Source organism: Mus caroli, unplaced genomic scaffold (genome assembly GCF_978045245.1).
Source record: "Mus caroli unplaced genomic scaffold, Mus_caroli_1 scaffold_16, whole genome shotgun sequence".
NCBI classification, from domain to species: Eukaryota; Metazoa; Chordata; class Mammalia; order Rodentia; family Muridae; genus Mus; species Mus caroli.
In genome coordinates, this window is record NW_028227271.1 from 21,862,384 (window position 1) to 21,881,020 (window position 18,637).

The window sequence follows — 18,637 nt, forward strand, 5'->3', positions numbered from 1 at the left end:
GTAATGTTTAGTTGTACAACAGAGGCTAGCAACATTTACATGACCAGTCTAAGTGTCTGTTTGGCTTGTTTTCAATTGGGAAACTAAACGGGAATATCACCAAAAAACGTCGGCTGGGACTAACAACATTTTTAAAATGGGCCATTCTTGCATCCCCGAGGCTTGGGCCTCTTGTTCCTCCGGGACTTGTAGATGAATGGCCCACAAGTCACCAGCCTTTGAGCAAGTTGTGTCCAGGTGGAGATGGCAGGTGGGGTGGCTGAGGGAGGGTTCTAGAAAGACACAGTGTATGGGGCAGTGACAGCCGTTCGTTCGCAAACATTCATGCATCTGATGGGGGCTTTGCCCTCCATTTGGGTATTTTCCATTAGCCTATAGCGACCACCTGTGGTCAGGCTAATGCATTGCTCACATTACCAGGGTGGGGGATGGGAGTAGGAATAGTCAGGGGAGGTGGGAAGAGATCCCTCTTATTGCTAAATGTATAAAAGGGTGCTATTTTTCTTCCTAGAGTGTATAGCTGGTGGGTTTGGGGTAGTCCATGTGTGTGTTAAATTCCCTTCCTTTTAAAGTTTGGGGATAAGTCAACTCCAGCAACCTCTTTTCAGCAAAACCCACTTCCCAGATGGCCATATTTTGGGGTAAACAGGTTGTCTACACACATACTCACTGGGCCAGCCACCAGCGGTGATTTTTTTTTTTAAGTGACGCTAGCCTCTGGCTCCCCACCATGTATAATGAATCACCCTTATAAAATACCTTTAAGCAATGAAGGAAACACCCTTGTCCCACACAGGGGCTCACACGGCTGACCTCAGTGACTCTGACAAGCAGGAAAGTTGCTTTCTTGACCGGTTAGGTAGCCAAGAAAGTACTCATGCAGATGAATGGCTAGAGAGCAATGCCGGTTCCCTTGGAGACAGTTATAAGTCGCTGGTATGCGCTTGCAAGGGCAGGAGCAGCTCCCCAGGAGTTCCTCCTCCCTACACAAGGACTGGGATGCTGCTGACACAGATGATGGAGCAGGGTGGTGCTGGCAGGAACTCCATTCCATTGGGAGGAGAGGAGTAGTTTGGCTAAACAGAGGAAGCAACTGTCCTAAAGCGGCAGCTAGCCCCTCCCACCTGCTGAGGGCTGAGAGGGGCTGTGCTGGTGGGCTAGACAAGCACAGCACTAAAAGGGGCGTGGCCCTGCAGCAATAACAGCTGGGAGGGATGAGGGAGAAGCAGCACTTGAAATGGCCTTCATTCAGCAGTGGGGCAGGGGGTGGCTGGTACAGGTGGAAGGACAGTACCCAGGAGGCCTTCTCCCTGCAGGGGGAGTTGAGAACGGTTGAGGGTGTGGAGACCGGCAGCCGGCAGCAGACACATAAAACAGCTTCTCCAGGGAGAATGAGACCACAGCTTAGGGGAGACAGGCAGCCTTCTCCTACTTAGCCTCTCCAACACCCACCATCCTTATCCCTTGCTGGCCCTAGGTGCCCAATCCCATGTCACCATACAGGGCAGCTCACTGGAGCAGTCAGCGAGCTCTATGTTGCTACCACTCTAGCCTAACAGCTGGCCACTCTTTAGTGACGTTATAGATGAGGGGTAGTGACAGCAGTCTCCGGGAAAGACTAAGACCATAGGATTAGGACCACTTCTGCTTGGTCCACTGAATTATGGGTCTTCCATCTCTTTTTGTTTTTTGTTTCTCTGTGTGTTTGTTTTCCTAGTGACTGGGTAATAAAGAGCTGAAGTCATAAATGCTGGCATTCAGTGAAGACCAGTTCTACACCCAGGCTGGACCGGGAGGTGGCATAGTGGATAGATAGATCAGTTGTAAACAGAATTGCGTGGTATCTTCCCTTTCCTATGACTAAATGGCTTTCCTTAAAGCAGCCTTAGAAACTACAGGGAAAAAAAAAAAAAAGAACAACTTGAATGTGCAAGGAGCAGTTAAAGTATGCATTAATAAATACAAGGCTCCTGAGAAGGCAAGAGAAGGCTAAATGTATGGCTGTGGGTATTCCTGGGAACATCTACAGGATTGGACAGTGAGAGAATGTAGGGAGGGGAGAAGCCGAGAAAGACAGACAGACAAATGAGAACAGAGAAAAGAGTGAGTTGGGTTTGTACGAAACAAAGCCACAGAGAAGCCAGCTTAATGCAGACAGAAGGCTGCTAAAGAAAGGGAAACTGTGTTAGTTTGTCTCACAAATCCAGTCACCTAAGAAACTCTGTATATTTTTTCTGATACTTCAGAATTAGTTTGTGAATATAATTTCCTCCACCTAAAGGTTGCCTCATTTGGCCAATAGATGTGCTTCCTTGAACAGAATACCCGGAGCAGCCCAAGCTACCAAATTCTCCCATTTCCCCAGGCTACTCCCAAGTCAGAGCAAATTTCAGTGGTCAGCTGCAGAAACTGGCTTTCCTAGTCTTCTCTATAACTCTGAATTCTCTTGCAATCTCAGAATGCCCTGCCCCATGCTTTTACTTAGGATCTTATTCTTTTAAGGTTTTTTTTTTTTTTTTTTTTTTTTTTATCTTATGCGTACGAGTGCTTGTCTATGTGTATGTATGTACACCATGCTCTTAAAGGCTAAAAGAGGGTGTCAGGTCCTCTGGAACTGGAGTCACAGATAACTGTAAGCTACCAAGAAGGTGCTGGGAACTGAACCTGGGTCCTCTGCAAGAGCAAAAGGTCCCCCGAAGCACAGAGCCATCTCTTCAGCCCCTAGTTGTGATTCTATCTTAGGGCAATAGAAAGTCAATTTAGAAAGTCTGGGCATGACTTCTAAATATAGAAAGGAAGCTAACATAGATGACTCTAAAGGGAGATAAAAGGTCAGAGACAGGCAGGAAATGGGGTGAATGTATGAATATATATGAAGAAAGGAGGCAAAGGACGCTGGGGAGGGAGAAGAGAAATCAGGAAGAGGAAGCAACCAACCAGCCTGGAAATACGGGGAAGGCGGGCACAGAAAGCAGTGGTTTGCAGCGGTGATGATCCGCTGTTTGACAGTGACCCCAACATAGACACAAGGGTGGAGCTCCATTTTCAGACACCAATTCTGCAGGAACCCCTCAGCTTTCTTCTCTGCTCCCCACGAATCTTCTGTTTCCCCAAGAAGTCCTAGCCTTCCTCCAGATTACCTCAACTTACAGTGAAAAGTTGTTCTGAGCTCCTACAGCCCACCACAGGCTAGCTCAGCCACCAGTCCATGAAGAATACTTGCAGCCCCAGTTTGTGGGTGGGTCAGAAGTAAGAAAGAGTTGCCTGTGGCTCACCTGCTCCCAGCATTATAAATTAAAACCTTCCCCAGACCTCTTGAGTGAGGCGCACAGCTTTTTGTTCTGGAGCACAAGAAAAAAGGAGACAGAATGGAGAGTCATGGAGAAAGCAGACTTACAAAGGACTTTCCAAAGAGGGCAATGAAAATACCTCACCCCTGAGTACATGCATACATACACACACATGCACGCACACACACAGGCACTCTCCATCACACACACACACACACACACACACACACACACACACACACGACAAAATACTGCACAAATACCAGACAGGCCTGGGGACAGAGCTGAGAGGAGGTGGTGGCTGGAGGTGGTATCTGGGATGTGTGTGTGTTTGGAGAAGGGGGATATGTATGATAACACAGAGAAGGGCTCATCACGGGTTACTGTCGTGGCTTTCCTCTGTGTCCACGCTCACCGGAGGGAGGCCTCCATTGTCATTGAGCCTCTTGGCCCTGTAAGTCTCATAGTGGATGTTGTGTGTTACTTCTTTGAGGTCCTGGAGGTGAGTCCTGAAGGGACACAGAGAAAAAAAAGAGAAGCAGATACGATCAGGGATCAGAAGAGGAAAAGGTGGTTCACCTCAGAGGCGAACACATCTCCTCGGTAGACTGGACCCAATGACTGGGACCCACCCTTGAGGACCAATGTCAATTTTACAACCCCTCTGAGATGCACTGGGACAGAGAGCTCTGTTAGAGAGGGCAGACATTCAGGAAGTGAATCTGGGCAGATGGCCTTTGATCACAAATAATTAAACGTGCCATCTGGGGGAGTGTGGGGGCGTATCGTACCTGATGACGAAGTCTCGAAGCAGGGCAAACTCACAGTGGTTGAGGTTTTCCACTACAGATAAAACAGAAGGAAAGGGGTAGCCAGTTCACTAGTGTGGGCCCAGCAGGTAACCAGTTCACTAGTGTCGGCCCAGCAGCTAGGCCACTTTAATGAGAGCATGAGGTGGGTGCTTATGTGGACTTGTCTGAGGCTTGTTCGCTAGTGCACTGGTTCCCTTCCTTTCTTTCTCTTCCTTTTCTTTTTTTTACAAATGGAGCAAATACTTTTTAAATCAGGTCTAATGGACACGGTACCCTTCTAGACACTATAGAATCGATCTTAATATGGACTGGTTTTGTCCCATATTTTTTAACAAAAATTTAATGTGGGAGTTTAAGAAACCTGTGAAGGCCTGTTATAGTTTCTTTTCTAAAGATAGGATAAAGCTTGAAAGAAGGTAAAACACATAGGACCTAATAACTGGCCCAGCCTACAAAGGTCACATTCTATACAGTAAATTGATTTGACAGAGATGGGGTAACTGCTGTCTGCAAACCACTCACCAAGAACTGTGGGAACAGAGGAGGATAAGACATGACTCTCTGGCCTTAATGATGCATATATAACATTCTCATGAATAATTCTAATTCAAGGGAAATAATGAAATAAAATCCCAAGGTACTGGGTATGGTGAAGTCGGTGACGCACCACATCATCCCAGCATTTAAGAGTTAGAAACAGAAAGATCATAAATTCAAGGTCAGAGCTGGAGAGATGGCTCAGCAATTAAGAGCACTGGCTGCTCTTCCAGGGGTTCTGAGTTCAATTCCTAGCAACTACATGGTGGCTCACAACCATCTGTAATGATATCTGATGCCCTCTTCTGGTGTGTCTGAAGAGAGCAATAATGTACTCATACATAAAATAAATAGCTTTTAAAAAAAATAAAATAAAATAATTTGTGTGTGTCTTATATTCATTTGGCAGGCCAAGTCATTGCCACCTGGTCACGCGTTAAATGGTGTCATTGTTTCCTGCCTGTGACGAGCATCTCAAACTGTAAGTTCCTTAAGGGCAGCCTCCGGCTGGCAATAATATCCTCGTATTCTAGGATACTGACACTTTGACCTCTTGCTATTTCATAGCTGCTCTTTCCTTCTGTCTGTCCTGTTCCTTCTAGCTGCCTGTCCTTCTGGGAGATGCGCTGGATTACCTTCGATGATCCCCCAGGGCGTTTTCCTCCCAAGGACCCTCTTGCCGTTCACTTGGTACTCCTTGTCACTCCCCACCACAGCGAAGGGCATGCTCTCCTGCTGAAGAAGGAGAAAAGCAAAACCAGATGCGCATGCTCAGTGCTAGTCTCCAAACTGAGTGTCCAGAGCAGGATGGCCTTTCACATCTTATTCCTTTGCTCATTCAATGACGCTACTGGTTGCAACAGCAACAGCACTCAGCCCCTTGAAAAGACTGAGTTGGGACTCAAGGCCTGGGCCCAACCCTGACTACACTGTTGTCTGACTGGCTAGCTGCACTAAGTTGGCTTTCCTTCAACTAGAGAGCACTTTGAACAGTTCATTGTGCTTGGACACATATTTTCATTTGATTTGGAACCACTTTGGGACTCTCTCACAAACAGCACCCACCCAGGCGCCAGCCAGACTCTGAGATGTGTTATTCGGCTCCCATGGATCCTACTGGCAGATGCCCAGGTCCTGAGCTCTCAGGGCTCTGCTCTGAGATGGGGCTGCTCTGCTCCATCAGGACAAGTACCCAAATGGATCTGCCTGGTGTGTTTGTCATTGGATAAAAGAATCATGTGTTGCTGAATGACAGAGTAAGTTTAGGAAAAGATCATGGGAGACTACGCCATGGGGTGAACTCATAGCATAGAAGTATACAAACTAATAAGGCAGTGACCATGTTACCAGATGATATGGTTGCTGGGAAACACTCTTATGTGGCCCCTTGCTAGCCAAAATCTCTTCATGTAGCATATGAATATAGTATGTAAACTGAGGACACATTCATGTAGAGCTATTCTCTGAATATTAAGCCAAGCATGAGATAGATGATGGAAGTGAACTTCTTTGACATTAAGACTAGACTTTGGAAGCCGGGCATGGTGGCGCACGCCTTTAATCCCAGCACTCCGAAGACAGAGGCAGGCAGATTTCTGAGTTCCAGGCTAGCCCTTGGTCTACAGAGTGAGTTCCAGGACAGCCAGGGCTATACAGAGAAACCCTGTCTCGAAAAACCAAAAAAAAAAAAAAAAAAAAAAAAAAGACTATGGGCTGAGGGTCCAGGCCAGTAATAGAGCGTTTGCCTAACAGACCCAAGACCCAAGTGCTGAGGTTCAATCCTCCGCACTGCACAAAATGTATGTATGTGTGTCTGTGTGTGTCTGTGTGTGTCTGTGTCTCTGATCTGTATGTGTATACATCTGTGAGTGTGTCTGTGAGTGTGTGTGTGTGTGTGTGTGTGTGTGTGAGAGAGAGAGAGAGAGAGAGAGAGAGAGAGAGGCAATGCAGTCCCTAGCACCACAAAAACATGAAGGCCTATAGATGTGACATATTTTAAAGGCATTTTAGCTACCTAAAATATTTCTTCTCCAACATTTAAGATTTGTAAACATCACTTTTAAAGGTGATTATCTGAGGCTGGTGAGATGGCTCGATGCATAAAGATGCTTGCCACCAAGTCTGATGACCTGAGTTAGATCCATGGAACCCACTTGGTAAAAGGAGAAAATTAACTCCTAAAAGGTATCATGTGAGCTCCATACATGCCATAGGCACATACCAGCTCCCCATCACTCACCCCACACACAAATAAGTAAATTAATGTCATTAAAAGGAATTTTTCTTAAGTGATGAACTTAATTCAGTTGTCTTTTTCAACTGTCTGTCCCACTGTAAGGAGTAAAGGGCTTCTCTACAGTATTCAACTTTCTAGAAGAGTCTAGAAGAGTCTCAAAACCTAAACTGTAAGAGATTTGATTTGTCACTGGGCACACAGGCTGATCAATGGGCCCAGGTGTCTGATGCAGAATCAAAAGATTTTTAATTAAGAGCAAGACCTTAGACATCACATAGTTGATAGTCTCCAAACCTGGTTCCCTGGTGCAGCCAGAGCCATGGAAGGCATCTCAGCAGCTGCTAGGGCTGTAGAGCTCTGTGCCCACGACGGCCCAGCCAAGCAGTCCTGCTCTGCTGGGGTGTATACTGGAGTTCTAAAGTGGTTTGTTTGTTTAAGATGTTTAATTACATTGCATGTGCGTGTGCGTGTATTTACACTCGTGCTCTCTCAAGTGTATACAGAGATCAGGGAACAACTTTTGGGAGTTAATTCTTCCCTTATGCCACATGGATCCTGGTGATCCAGTTCATCAGGCTATCAGCTTGCCATCAAGTGCCTTTACGCATTAAACATATGTCGTTTGCTCAAGCTTATTTTTTAAATAGTTCTTTTAGGGACAGAGAAAGCCCATAAGCCGCTCACCTAGTCCAGCCTCTGTATTTTATAGAGGGAGAAACCGAGGCAAACACTGACCTAGAGTATAGATTCCTTTGGGCACTAGCCCAGTGCCCCATCATCTGACAATGGTTTTGCCAACTCTTGGGAAGGAAGGCGAGGCTTGCCTACTATTTGCTGATGGAAGGGACCAGTTCCCTGAGCACAGGAAGCCCCTCTGTGAGCTCACAGTCCTAGTGAGGGTCACTGACTTCCATAATTCCTGTTGTCTGGGTTAGGTGACAGGACAACGGCTTACAGTAAGGGAAGAACAGGAGGAAGGACCTGAAGGCACCCCCACCCTACCCCCAGAGGCACTGAGGGGGCATCTGGTGACAAAGAGGGCCCCGTGCACATACCCGGATTTTGTCATTCTCTGTCTTGTCCTCCAAATCCTCATCAAACTCCTTCTGAGGGTAGAACTCAATGCCGTTTACTTCAAGTTCTTTGCGAACCTAGAGAGGTCAGATAGGAAAGCGGTCTCCGCGCTAAGGGCAGCGGGAGGAGGAGTCAGAGCACAGGCTCCGCCCCTGGGACATCCAGGCGGCAGGGAAGGGTGGTAAAGCCCACCTCCCGGGCTCGCAGCTCTCCTTCAAGACCAGCTTAAGACTCTTCCTCTGGGACCTCTTCCGTGTTGTTTTTAGTTTTTGGTTTCTTTTTCACCCAATGGGAACAAGCAGGGCTTTGCTACCGATTAGTAACCTAACGTTGGATGGGTTCTCGGTGATGAGTGTATCTGGGAGCCTTTGCCGACCAAGTGTGGACTGGGAGGGAAAGGAAACCTGGGACCGATGGCCTTGCCATCGGTCCCAGGAACATCTAGCCCTTGCCTTGGATGGGGAAGTGGGAGGGAGTTAAGGTGGAGAACTGGAGTACTAGGGAAGTGGAAGACATGGCAGACAGGAGATGGTTTGGACCCAGAGGAGGGGAAGGCAGCACTAGAGGTAGGAAAAGGACAGAGAGGCCCCAGCTCACCCTCTGCTTGAATTCCGACTTCTCCTCCAGGGTCATGGTATCAGCCTTGGCAATGACAGGAATGATGTTGACCACTTTGCTGAGATGTTTCATGAACTCAAGATCCAGTGGTCGTAAGCTGGGGCCCAGAGAAGGCAGGAAGGTCAGAGCCACATCCCCTTCCTGACTCAGCCACTGCCACTGCGCCAGACTGCCTGATGGCCCTGAGGAGCGGACTGGTCTGGGAACCTGGCTGAGGCCAGGCAGCTGAGGCCCTGCAGCTGCAGCCTCTTCTCTTGCACATGTCTACTGCTTCAGCACCTGCTGCATGTCCCCAAGTTTGTCCTCAACCCCTCAGAGTCAAGCTCCCTCTTATCTCCCTCAGTTTCTATACAAAGCATCCCTCTCCTTAAACTCTCTCAAACCATCCACAACACCTTCCCTGACCCAAGAATTTCTTTCTTTGGGGGACAAACATGGATGGTCATCACCAACTGAACTCTTCTCAATGGCCTCCTGTCAGTCCCTACAGCTCATACCGTAGAGGCAAGCTCTAGCCCCCCCCCCCAGTCTGACTCGAGTTTGCAATCTGGGGATCCATTAAGTCAGACTGTCTGACAGTGTCCCCTAACTGTGGACTGAGGTCTGGGAAGAGCTAGCTGAGCTATCTTGCTAGCTGAGGAAGGAAGATCTCAATTTCAAGGCCAGCCTAAACTACAGAGTAAATTCAAGGCCATTTTGGACAACTAAGTGAGACCCTGTCTTAAAACGTAAAGGAGGGCCAGGCATGGTGGCACATGCCAGCACTCAGAAGGCAGAAACAAGCAGATCTCTGAGTCTGAGGCCAGCCTGGTCTACAGAGCCAGTTCCAGGACAGCTAGGACTACACAGAGAAACCTTATCTCAAAAAAAAAAAAAAAAAAAAAAAAAAAAAAAAAAAAAACCATAAATAAATATGTAAAAGAAGAAGAGGAGGAAGAGGAAGAGGGCTGGTATATAGCTCAATGGTACAGTGTTTATCTGGCATGTGTAAGGCCCTGGATTCAATCCCTAGTACCCACTCTTAAAAAACAAAACAAAACAAGCTTTAAAAGCCCTCAGGTTATTGAGGACCTAGATCTGATCCAAGGTTATTGTTTTACAACCTCTACCACTCAGCACTGGCTGGGTACCCCTGGCACCTTCAAACTTCAGGGTCTACATCCTCTCAAAAGCTTTAAGTTCTGACCTTGCAGAGAGGCTTAGAGGTACACAGTACCCCGCAGGAGGGTGGCTGGAAACATGGATGAGATGTCTGACCTCTGCCTGTTGCCACACTCCCTATCACGGGGCCCACCTGCTGCTTACAAAGCGTGTTCCCGGCACAGCCTTCATCTCTAGATGTCTGGCTCCCCCAACTGAGATGGCCACTCTAGATTCCCACAGCCAAGTTCCATATCTTGCCTAAATACCAGGCCCAATGCAGGAGCCCTGGTTCTCTCGGCTTCACCTTTCTTGCCACCCCCATACCCCTGAGCCTTGCCCAAAGCAAGTATCATTGAGCTAACGAGGTACCCTCTGCTTAAGTTCTCTCTGCTGGTACAGCTGGGCTGTATGGAGACACTGGTGAGCAGTATGGAAGGCGGTAACGGCCAGTTTTACTTTCTTATAAAAAGTCTGAGGAACCCTAAGGTCCCAGGGCCATGGCCTTCCAGCCATCTGGCTCTCCCCAGCTAAGTCCAGCTATGGTGTCTCCAATCTATGGCACAGATGACCCAAACTGCCCAGCAGGAGGAGTAGGTGTGGTACGTACGAGTGTCCTGTCGGGGAGATGAAGTAGAGGCAGCAGTGGACACGGGTGTCAGGGATGCGTTTCTTCCTGGCAATGTTCACCTCCTCTTTCAGGAACTTTTCGTACTGTTCGTTGATGTATTTCTCAATGGGCTCCCAGCTGAAGGGCAGAAAAAAAAAAAATAGATGGTTTGTATATGCTTGGCCCAGGGAGTGGCACTATTAGGAGGTGTGGCCTTGTTGGAGTAGGTGTGTCACTGTGGGCGTGGGCTTGGAGACCCTCATCCTAGCTGCCTGGAAGTCAGTCTTCTCCTAGCTGCCTTTGGAACAAGATGTGGAACTCTCAGCTCTTCCAGTCCTACGTCAGCCATGCTCCTGCCTGGGGATGATAATGGACTAAACCTTTGGTCCTGTAAGCCAGTCCCAATTAAATGTTGTCGTTATAAGAATTGCCTTGGTCATGGTGTCTGTTCACAGCAGTAAAACCCTAACTAAGACAGATGGGATCCACCCAAAGATCCAAGGAAAAAAACTCCAGCGTGCCTCTGAAGCACAGTCGGGGCACAATTCCCCACTCCCTCCTTTCTCAACCCAACAGCCAGCTCTCCCTCAGCCTCTCCAACGAATGGCTTTCCATGGGTGGTCAGCAAGAATAGCTCCCATGGGACCAAACTACTTGTCGAGGGAAGATACAGGTAGTTCTCAGTGGGAATGAGTCTTCGCCTTGTCTTCCTAGCATAATATTTAAGGGGAAGAAAATCTCAGAGGCAGGCACCTACCAGTTTTCATTGTTGATCTGGTCTCCAAAACCTGGTGTGTCGATGACTGTTAGCTTCATTTTGACACCACCTTCCTCTATCACTAGAGAGAACAGAAAGCATCGGAGGTCCTGCGGTCCACTGGCCAGCAACACCCATACTTCTCAGAAGCAGCTATGTGCAAAGTCAAGGTTACAGACTTCTCCCACTCAGCACTTTTACGCATGCTGTTCGCTACACCTAGGAGACCGTGCCTGGCTTCTTCCTCTTTCTACTTCTATCTAAATCCTCCCTGGGCTTCCTCGTTCCCCAGTATGCTCCCTTCCTTTCTCTTGCTTGGCACAGCTTCCCCTCGACCCCACACACACACACACACACACACACACACACACACACACTGATGTCCACAGAGGATCCTGGCCTAGTCCTCACCATGCCCAATCGCTTTGATCTCCACTGTCTTGGGGATCTTCTCCTCCCGGTTCCAGCTGGAGGCCTTTCTGCTCACTTGGGACTTGAAGAGGGTGTTGACCAGTGTTGACTTGCCCAGTCCACTCTGGCCTGCAGCACGGGAAGGGGAGACAGAAAAAGGGAGACAGGCCCCACATCTGCCTCCTGAGCTGCAGAGCCCTCCTGTGCACTTACAGAACTCCAGAGCTGTAGTCCAGGCCAAACCTTATTTGAACACCCCTTGAGGAATGAGCATTGGTGTCTCTTTAACACAGAGGGGCCTTGGGAAATGACAGTTGGATTCCATGTCCCTTCATGGACTCCAGGACCAGGGGGAGAAAGCACAACTTGTGCATGTGGGTAGTGTGGGTGGTGTAGTTTTCTGGTTTGGTTTGGCTTGTGGTTTTACTCAGCTTAGCTCTTCTGTATTTGATAACAGCAAAAGTGAGAACAGAAGAATTACTTTACTTTCAGATCCCGACTCATGGTGCCTGAGCATTTCCACATCTGTTAATAAAATTGGTCTTTTTAACGCCCCTCCCCCAACCGGTGCTGGGGACTGAAAACCAGGGCACTGTGCTTGACAGTCACACAGAACTAAATCCCTAACCCCTAAAATTATTCTTTATACCGTCCTTGTATATCTCATAACAGAGTTATATCCCTAGCTAAGATAGCCCTAGAAACCTCTTCTAATGTAACATGTATGAGGCAGCAAAGCCAGTGAATGCAAGACCAGGGCTCACACCCCAAGAATGGTGCCACATATACATACATATGCATATACATATACATACACATACATATATATATTCTGTGTATATATGTATGTTATATATTCATGTTGTATGTGTGTGCATATATGTGTACGTGTGTGTGGTGTGTGGTATAGATCTGTATATATGTGATGTGTGTATTATAGGCTATGTATGGATGGATGTTATATGCTCATTTATGCATGTATGTATGTATACCTAAGTATGTGTGTGTATATATATGTGGTATGTGTGATGTGATATATGCTCATGTGTATATATGTGTGTACATGCATATGTATATATGTATGTATAACATGTATGTATATATGTGTGTATGTTATGTTTATGTATATATGTACGTACGTTTATGTATATATGGGAGTATATGTTATATGTTCATGTATGTGTACCAGTGCATGTGCTTGCAGAGGCCAGGAGAGGACACTGAGTGTGCTGCTCTATCACTCCCCACCTTATTCCTTTGAGATGAGATCTCTGATTGAGCCTGGAGTTAGGCTGGTAACCAGCAAGGCCCAGTGAGCTTCCCATCTCTGCTCCCCACTGCACCAGGACCATGAGTACAAGGTAGCTGGCTGCACCTAGCTTTTTATGTAGATGCTGGAGATGTAAACTCAATCCCTCAGGCAACCGGTGCTCTTGCTTACTGAGCCATCCTTCCAAGCCCCACTACTTTTTAAATTGTGTTCTGAGAAGGCCTAATGACCGATTGGAGGAAGTGCTGGGAGAGGAGAGGAGAGGAGAGGAGGCTGGGCAGGCAGGACCACAGCACCTTCCTCCATGACGGCTCCCTTTCGGCCTGTGTTAGTTATATAGCTCTGCCTTCAAAGAGGGCCTCCAAGTGCAAGCTCGCTCAAGAACCACAGGTCTGAGTAGCAGTTTTCATGCTTAAGAATTCAGAATGCCTCGTAGCTGGTGACCAATGCTGCCATTCGCCCAGATGTCTGCAGAAGTTCCACCTCAGAGCCACAACTCGGAACCTGTGGCTTAACTGGGCTTTAAGAGGAATTAACTGGATGGTAAAACCAAGAAGGGCTGGTCTAAAGCATCCGTGTGGTATGTTGGGGGGAAAAAGTGGCCAGGCAGAGAGGAAAAAGCCCAGGGTTCTAGACACCAACTGAGGTGTTCCCACTGCTTTGGGCTTGTCATGTGATCCCTGCTGTCTCTTTACAGATGGATAAGGAAGGAAGGGACCAGCAGAGACTAGGAGTGGCAAACAGATGCATTTTCTCATGCCACCTGGGGAATTGGCCAAAGCCACTTAAACCATCATGTAATGACGGCTCTATAGGAAAGAGCTCAGCAAGTAGAAGGCCTCTGTGTGCAGAGTGGAGTGTAGATGGGAACTGGTAAGAGCTGACTTGGAGCAGCTCCCAGTCGGGAGAGAAGTCTAAATTTATCCCGAGGTTAAGAGAGAGCTATGGGGGGCTGGTGAGATGGCTCAGTGGGTAAGAGCACCCGACTGCTCTTCCGAAGGTCAGGAGTTCAAATCCCAGCAACCACATGGTGGCTCACAACCATCCGCAACGAGATCTGGCTCCCTCTTCTGGAGTGTCTGAAGACAGCTACAGTGTACTTACATATAATAAATAAATCTTTAAAAAAAAAAAAGAGAGAGAGCTATGGAATTAGGATGGATGGTCCAATGAGTTCTGCAGGTTGGAAAAGCCATTGGGTAGCCAGTGGACAAGAAACTGGAGAGGAAGGGAGACCAGGAGGGTGAAGGTCACCCCAACTGTCCCACAGCCCAGCTGTAAGTGTCCATGAGCCAACTGCTTCTGGTTCTTGTGCTAAGACTTTGGTAGGCGAAAGTTAAACATCTGCCTCAGAGAGCGCACTGTCAGCTCAGCTGGTGCATTTGTAGCAAACTGCTGGGAGGATTTCTAACCTGGCCACGGTTCTTATCCTGCTCCAGGTCAGTACTATGTGAGCAACGCTGGCTTGCGTAGCTGCAGTAATGCAGGTGAGACCCTAGCTCAGCCTAGAGTTGTGGTAGAGGGATGGGCAGAAGCCGACACACCTAGGAGACCTTTACAAGGCTAAAGTGACAGGGTTCGCTGATTGAACTGGGAGAAGAAGAAGGGAGAAGAGGATGCCTCGCTCTCTGTTTGCACACTCAGGGAACAACTCAGATTAGACAAATGCTCCTTTCTGCTACATTCTGTGACTCACTGATGCTAGTGACCAAAACCCTGGAAAAATTTGAAGCTTTACTGTTCTACAAAACATGAATAATAAGACCATCTCTTTCTGAGGCTGGAGAGATGACTCAGCGGTTAAGAGCACTGACTGCTCTTCTGAAGTTCCTGAGTTCAAATCCCAGCAACCACATGGTGGCTCACAATCATCCGTAATGAGATCTAAAGCCCTCTCCTGGTGCATCTGAAGACAGCTACAGTGTACTTACATATAATAAATAAATCTTTAAAAAAAAAATTCTCTTTCCCAGTCCTCTCATGGCTCTTGGAGGTGGGAAAAGGCTACCCCATTCCAGGTGGGAAAAGGCTAGGCCATCCCACAAACCTAAAAGCCAGCTCAGAGTGACCAACAGGTAGCCTGTCTACACTGTTAGTGGGGAAGCTAGCCTGGCCATCCATCCAAATCTCCTGTCCTTGAATCAGCAGGTTAGGAGGGGACCAGGCCCTTGTGATCAGCATCTGAAATCCTCTGTCCTAGAAAGAGCTCACCCTAGAGAAGCCAGGCCATTCTAGGGAAAGAAATGGGATCCTGGGTGCTGCCCACCACTAGGCCTTCCATGACCCCATGGCTTTCCATACCAACGACCATGATGTTGAAGTCAAAGCCTGTCTTCATGGTCTTCTTGCGCATCTGCTCGATAATGGTGTCAATGCCAATGTAGCCTAGCAGGTTGGAGTTGATGCTGACCGGCTTCATGGGCACCGCCGGCTTAGGCCTGGGCTCAGGTACCAGCTCTGACATGGCTGCGTCCGTCCTAGCCTCTGGGAGCCCTGAAAAGCCAAGGTGGGAGAGATAGGCAGGGTGAGCAGCAAGAGAGCAAGGGTTTCATGGAAGACCAAGAGTGTCTTGATATGGAGTCATGGCGTTGGGACTAGAAGAGACCATAACATCATCTGGTCTGGGTCCCACAGTGGATGTGGGGAAAACACTGATGTCCTGAGGACTTGCTCAAGATGAGCACAGTTTAGGTCAGTGTCAAAATCTGTTCCAGGATGCAGTTCTCCAGGGTTATTTTTATCTGTTTTCACCTTATGCATAGGTAAGTGCATAAGGTAAGTGTGTGTACCATGTGTATTCAGAGGCCAGAAGAGGACAATGGATCATCCTGAACCTGCTCCAAGGCACTACATCTACATGTGCGATCCAAGGGCCCCTTCCCCTTAGCCCTACCGATACTTGGGTATCATCTACTGCAGCAGGATTGACAGACTTATGTCTGCAGCATAGTTACTAGCATCTACAGTCTCAAGTCTCTCAGATATGGCCACCAAAAGCATCTCTACACAGTACCAAATATTTCCTGGATGGCTAACTCCATTCCCAAAGATCACTGTTCCACGAGACATCTCAGTTATTCAGACCTACATCTTACCTTGCCAGCTATGGAACAGAGAACCTTTAGGGCAGTAGGTCTATGTCTCTAGGTCTAGTAACTGTCAACAGCCTCGGTTACTTGGGTCTCTTAGAAGCCATCGGAGCCACCCTTCTTTGCAGAGTGTTAATCCACCTTCACCCTCAGTTTCCCCTCCGTGCCATGAGTTGCATGGCTGGTGTGCAGCAGAGGATCCCCTGACACCCTTCCACACCAAGTTTTGAGTCTACAGAGCCCATGGTAAGGACTGAGACCCAAACAAGGATTGCTATTTCCCTGTGATAACACTTTCATACCAGTAAGCCACAGAAGAGAAGGCTGAGAAAACAGCCCTCCCTCCCTAGAGAAGAAGATCAAGGGTCCCCTTGGCAGACCCAAGATGTGTTCACACATAGGAGAGATGTAGCAGGGTCACACTGTCCAACAGAATAAGTCCAAGAAGAAAGCAACTCTATCTCCCTCTCTGTACAGTGAGTGTGGGGGGTGCGGTGAAAGAGATCTTAGCTCTGCTGTCTGTCAGCTTGTTGACTTGTGTGGGCCACTTCTCTTCTCTCAGCCTGCTTCTTCCTCTGGAGAATGGTAGTAGGGCCACGATGAAGACTGTGGTGGGCATCACCGAGAGGTACGATGCTCACGAGCCCGGAGTATAGCCTCACAGATCCAAGCTTTGCCCTTACCCTTTTCAAGTTCGGCTTTCTGGAGAGGGGAAGGTTTGACGCTGTGCACGGGGAATGTATTTAGGAGGGGGAGGTGTCCCCAGCTGCTAATTTCCCAAACATATTCTCTGCTTCCATGTTCTCTAAGAGGCTTTGCCATCTTAGGGTAGTTCATGACTATCGCCCTGCATCTCAGCCTTGTGTGTGAGGAGAGTCGACGGAGCAGCAGATGGTCAGGAGGAAGTGGGAACGTGTCTCCCTCCCCACCGCCAAGCCCAGGCAGGAGTCTGCTCTGGTACCCCCACCACCTGGTCCTTCTCCTGGTACTGGCAAGATGTACTTCCTGATGGGAAGTTTCCCCTGTCTTCTTTTTCCCTGTCCTCCTCAGGCACAGCTAAATCTGACAAAGCTTTAACACCTCCCCAGAGCCTGGCTCAGTTCCCTCCTGCTTCCCAGGAGGCTGTTGCCAGCCAGGTGGCTCCAGAGGGCAGCAAGGTTGGCTCAGCCCTGAGACAGCTGACTCTGAATAGCTTGAGTCTGCTCCTCCACTCCATACATGGCTCATGTGCCCCTTTAGCACATCTGCCTTGGGAACCAGTTTCTTCTTCCTGCTGTTCCCACAGCCTGGCCCTTTTGGTTTCCTGCCTGCCTGCCTGCCTGCCTGCCTGCCTGCCTGCCAGGCACATTTGGTACCCACAGCCTGTGCTGTGACACAAGCAACCAGGGATGCAGGCAAGGGTACTTGTACATGTGGAGGTCGCAAGTATGCTTACAAAGCATGCGGTCTTACATCGTGGCCTACAAATGATGGCTCTGTCTGTCTGACCTTGATTGAAAGAGGAAGCTGACCAAATGCCCAAGTAACTCCTTGGCCAATTTGATGGCCACGCTGCTGTGGAACAAGCTTGGCTAGAACGCCCTGTCCCCCCTCAAGATCCCAGCTAAGTAACAACTCCTCACTGAAAGCCTGCCCATTTGATGTGGTGGGCCCCTCACTGTGGGCTGCCTCCATCCTCTGTAGGTTCTACAGTACCTAAGCGCATTCATTTATTCCAGGACATTCCATAGGCTGTCAAGTGAAAGCCCAACTAAATCAACCACTACAGTAAATGCCAAGGATATCGTTGTATCCAAGACAAGGTCATTGTCCTGGAGGACCCACTGTCTGTGAGGGGACCTAACCAGTAGACCGCTCTGGAGTTGGTCTCTATGGGAGTCTGTTCCTCCCATTCCCCAGGTCCCACCAGGCCATCCTTTGATGGGTAGCTGACACAGGCATGAATCCCAGCCTAGGGTTTTGGTTTTGGTTTTGGTTTTGGTTTTTTTCTCAGAAGATAGGGGATGTACCTGCCTTGCTTGCTTGGCCTACTGTGAAAACCATGCAAAACCATGCATGTAAAAGCCCTGTCGGTGAATATGTGCAAGTTCCCAGCCCTCTTTGAGGAAGGAGCCATGCCTTCTTGTTCTCTGTCCCCAACACACCTGGCATATCATAGACTCTCAACAATGGATGGATGGATGGATGAAAGATAGTGGACGGATCATAGTCCCACCAGGCAGGTGTCCCTGCAGACACCTCTCTCCTTCCCCAGAGCACCTGGACCCCACCCCCAACCAACAAATAGCTGTTATGTGAGCCACAGTCAAGGTAGGTACACCTATTGAAACCTCCTCTGTCCTCTGCATCTGAGATTGGAAAGAGGGCTCCCCAAGAATAGAGAAAGAGCCCATAGCTGTGCTCATGGCAGAAAGCAGCTAGATGGTCCTTGGGGACCCACTCCTAAGCTCCCAGCTCACCCAGAAAAGGGTGCATCTGTCTGCAGCACTCCCTGCTAGGTACCTGCCACACCAGAGCTCCAGAAAGAGAGACAGTCCACCTGACTCAGCTCTGGTCCCTCAGGACAGCAGACTCCATCCCTAAGACAAGCAAGGATATAGTGCTTTCTACTATGGGAAAATGAATGGCTCTGTCTTTGTCTGGACCAGAAACCCCACCCCTCTGTTGGAAAGGTGGCAATAGGAAAAGGAGATCTTTAGGGATAGTGCCTGTCCCCTTAGCTTATGGCTAGGGCTCTCCCTTCCCTCCTAAGCTGAGGAATCTTATCCATTCCCTGGTAACCAGCAGCCTTTA

The 18,637-nt window shown here is 48.5% G+C and overlaps 1 protein-coding gene across 6 annotated transcripts in view; it reads right to left on the bottom strand.

Moving 5' to 3' along the window:
• The window catches only part of Septin3 (septin 3), a 25,773-nt gene continuing 7,136 nt past the window's right edge, over positions 1 to 18,637 (bottom strand). For 3 of the 6 annotated variants that reach the window (XM_029470058.2, XM_029470062.2, XM_021183886.3), the window contains 10 exons: positions 15,057 to 15,248; positions 11,486 to 11,614; positions 11,075 to 11,156; positions 10,318 to 10,455; positions 8,547 to 8,664; positions 7,931 to 8,026; positions 5,275 to 5,374; positions 4,082 to 4,133; positions 3,706 to 3,799; positions 1 to 1,310 (listed from right to left, as the gene is read on the bottom strand). In XM_029470058.2, the coding sequence (XP_029325918.1) occupies positions 1,245 to 1,310; positions 3,706 to 3,799; positions 4,082 to 4,133; positions 5,275 to 5,374; positions 7,931 to 8,026; positions 8,547 to 8,664; positions 10,318 to 10,455; positions 11,075 to 11,156; positions 11,486 to 11,614; positions 15,057 to 15,248 (1,067 nt within the window). In that variant the 3' untranslated portion in view covers positions 1 to 1,244. Of the gene's footprint in view, positions 3,342 to 3,705; positions 3,800 to 4,081; positions 4,134 to 5,274; positions 5,375 to 7,930; positions 8,027 to 8,546; positions 8,665 to 10,317; positions 10,456 to 11,074; positions 11,157 to 11,485; positions 11,615 to 15,056; positions 15,249 to 18,637 lie in introns of all 6 variants that reach the window. The other 3 variants (XM_021183885.3, XM_029470061.2, XM_029470060.2) reach the window with 2 other exon arrangements.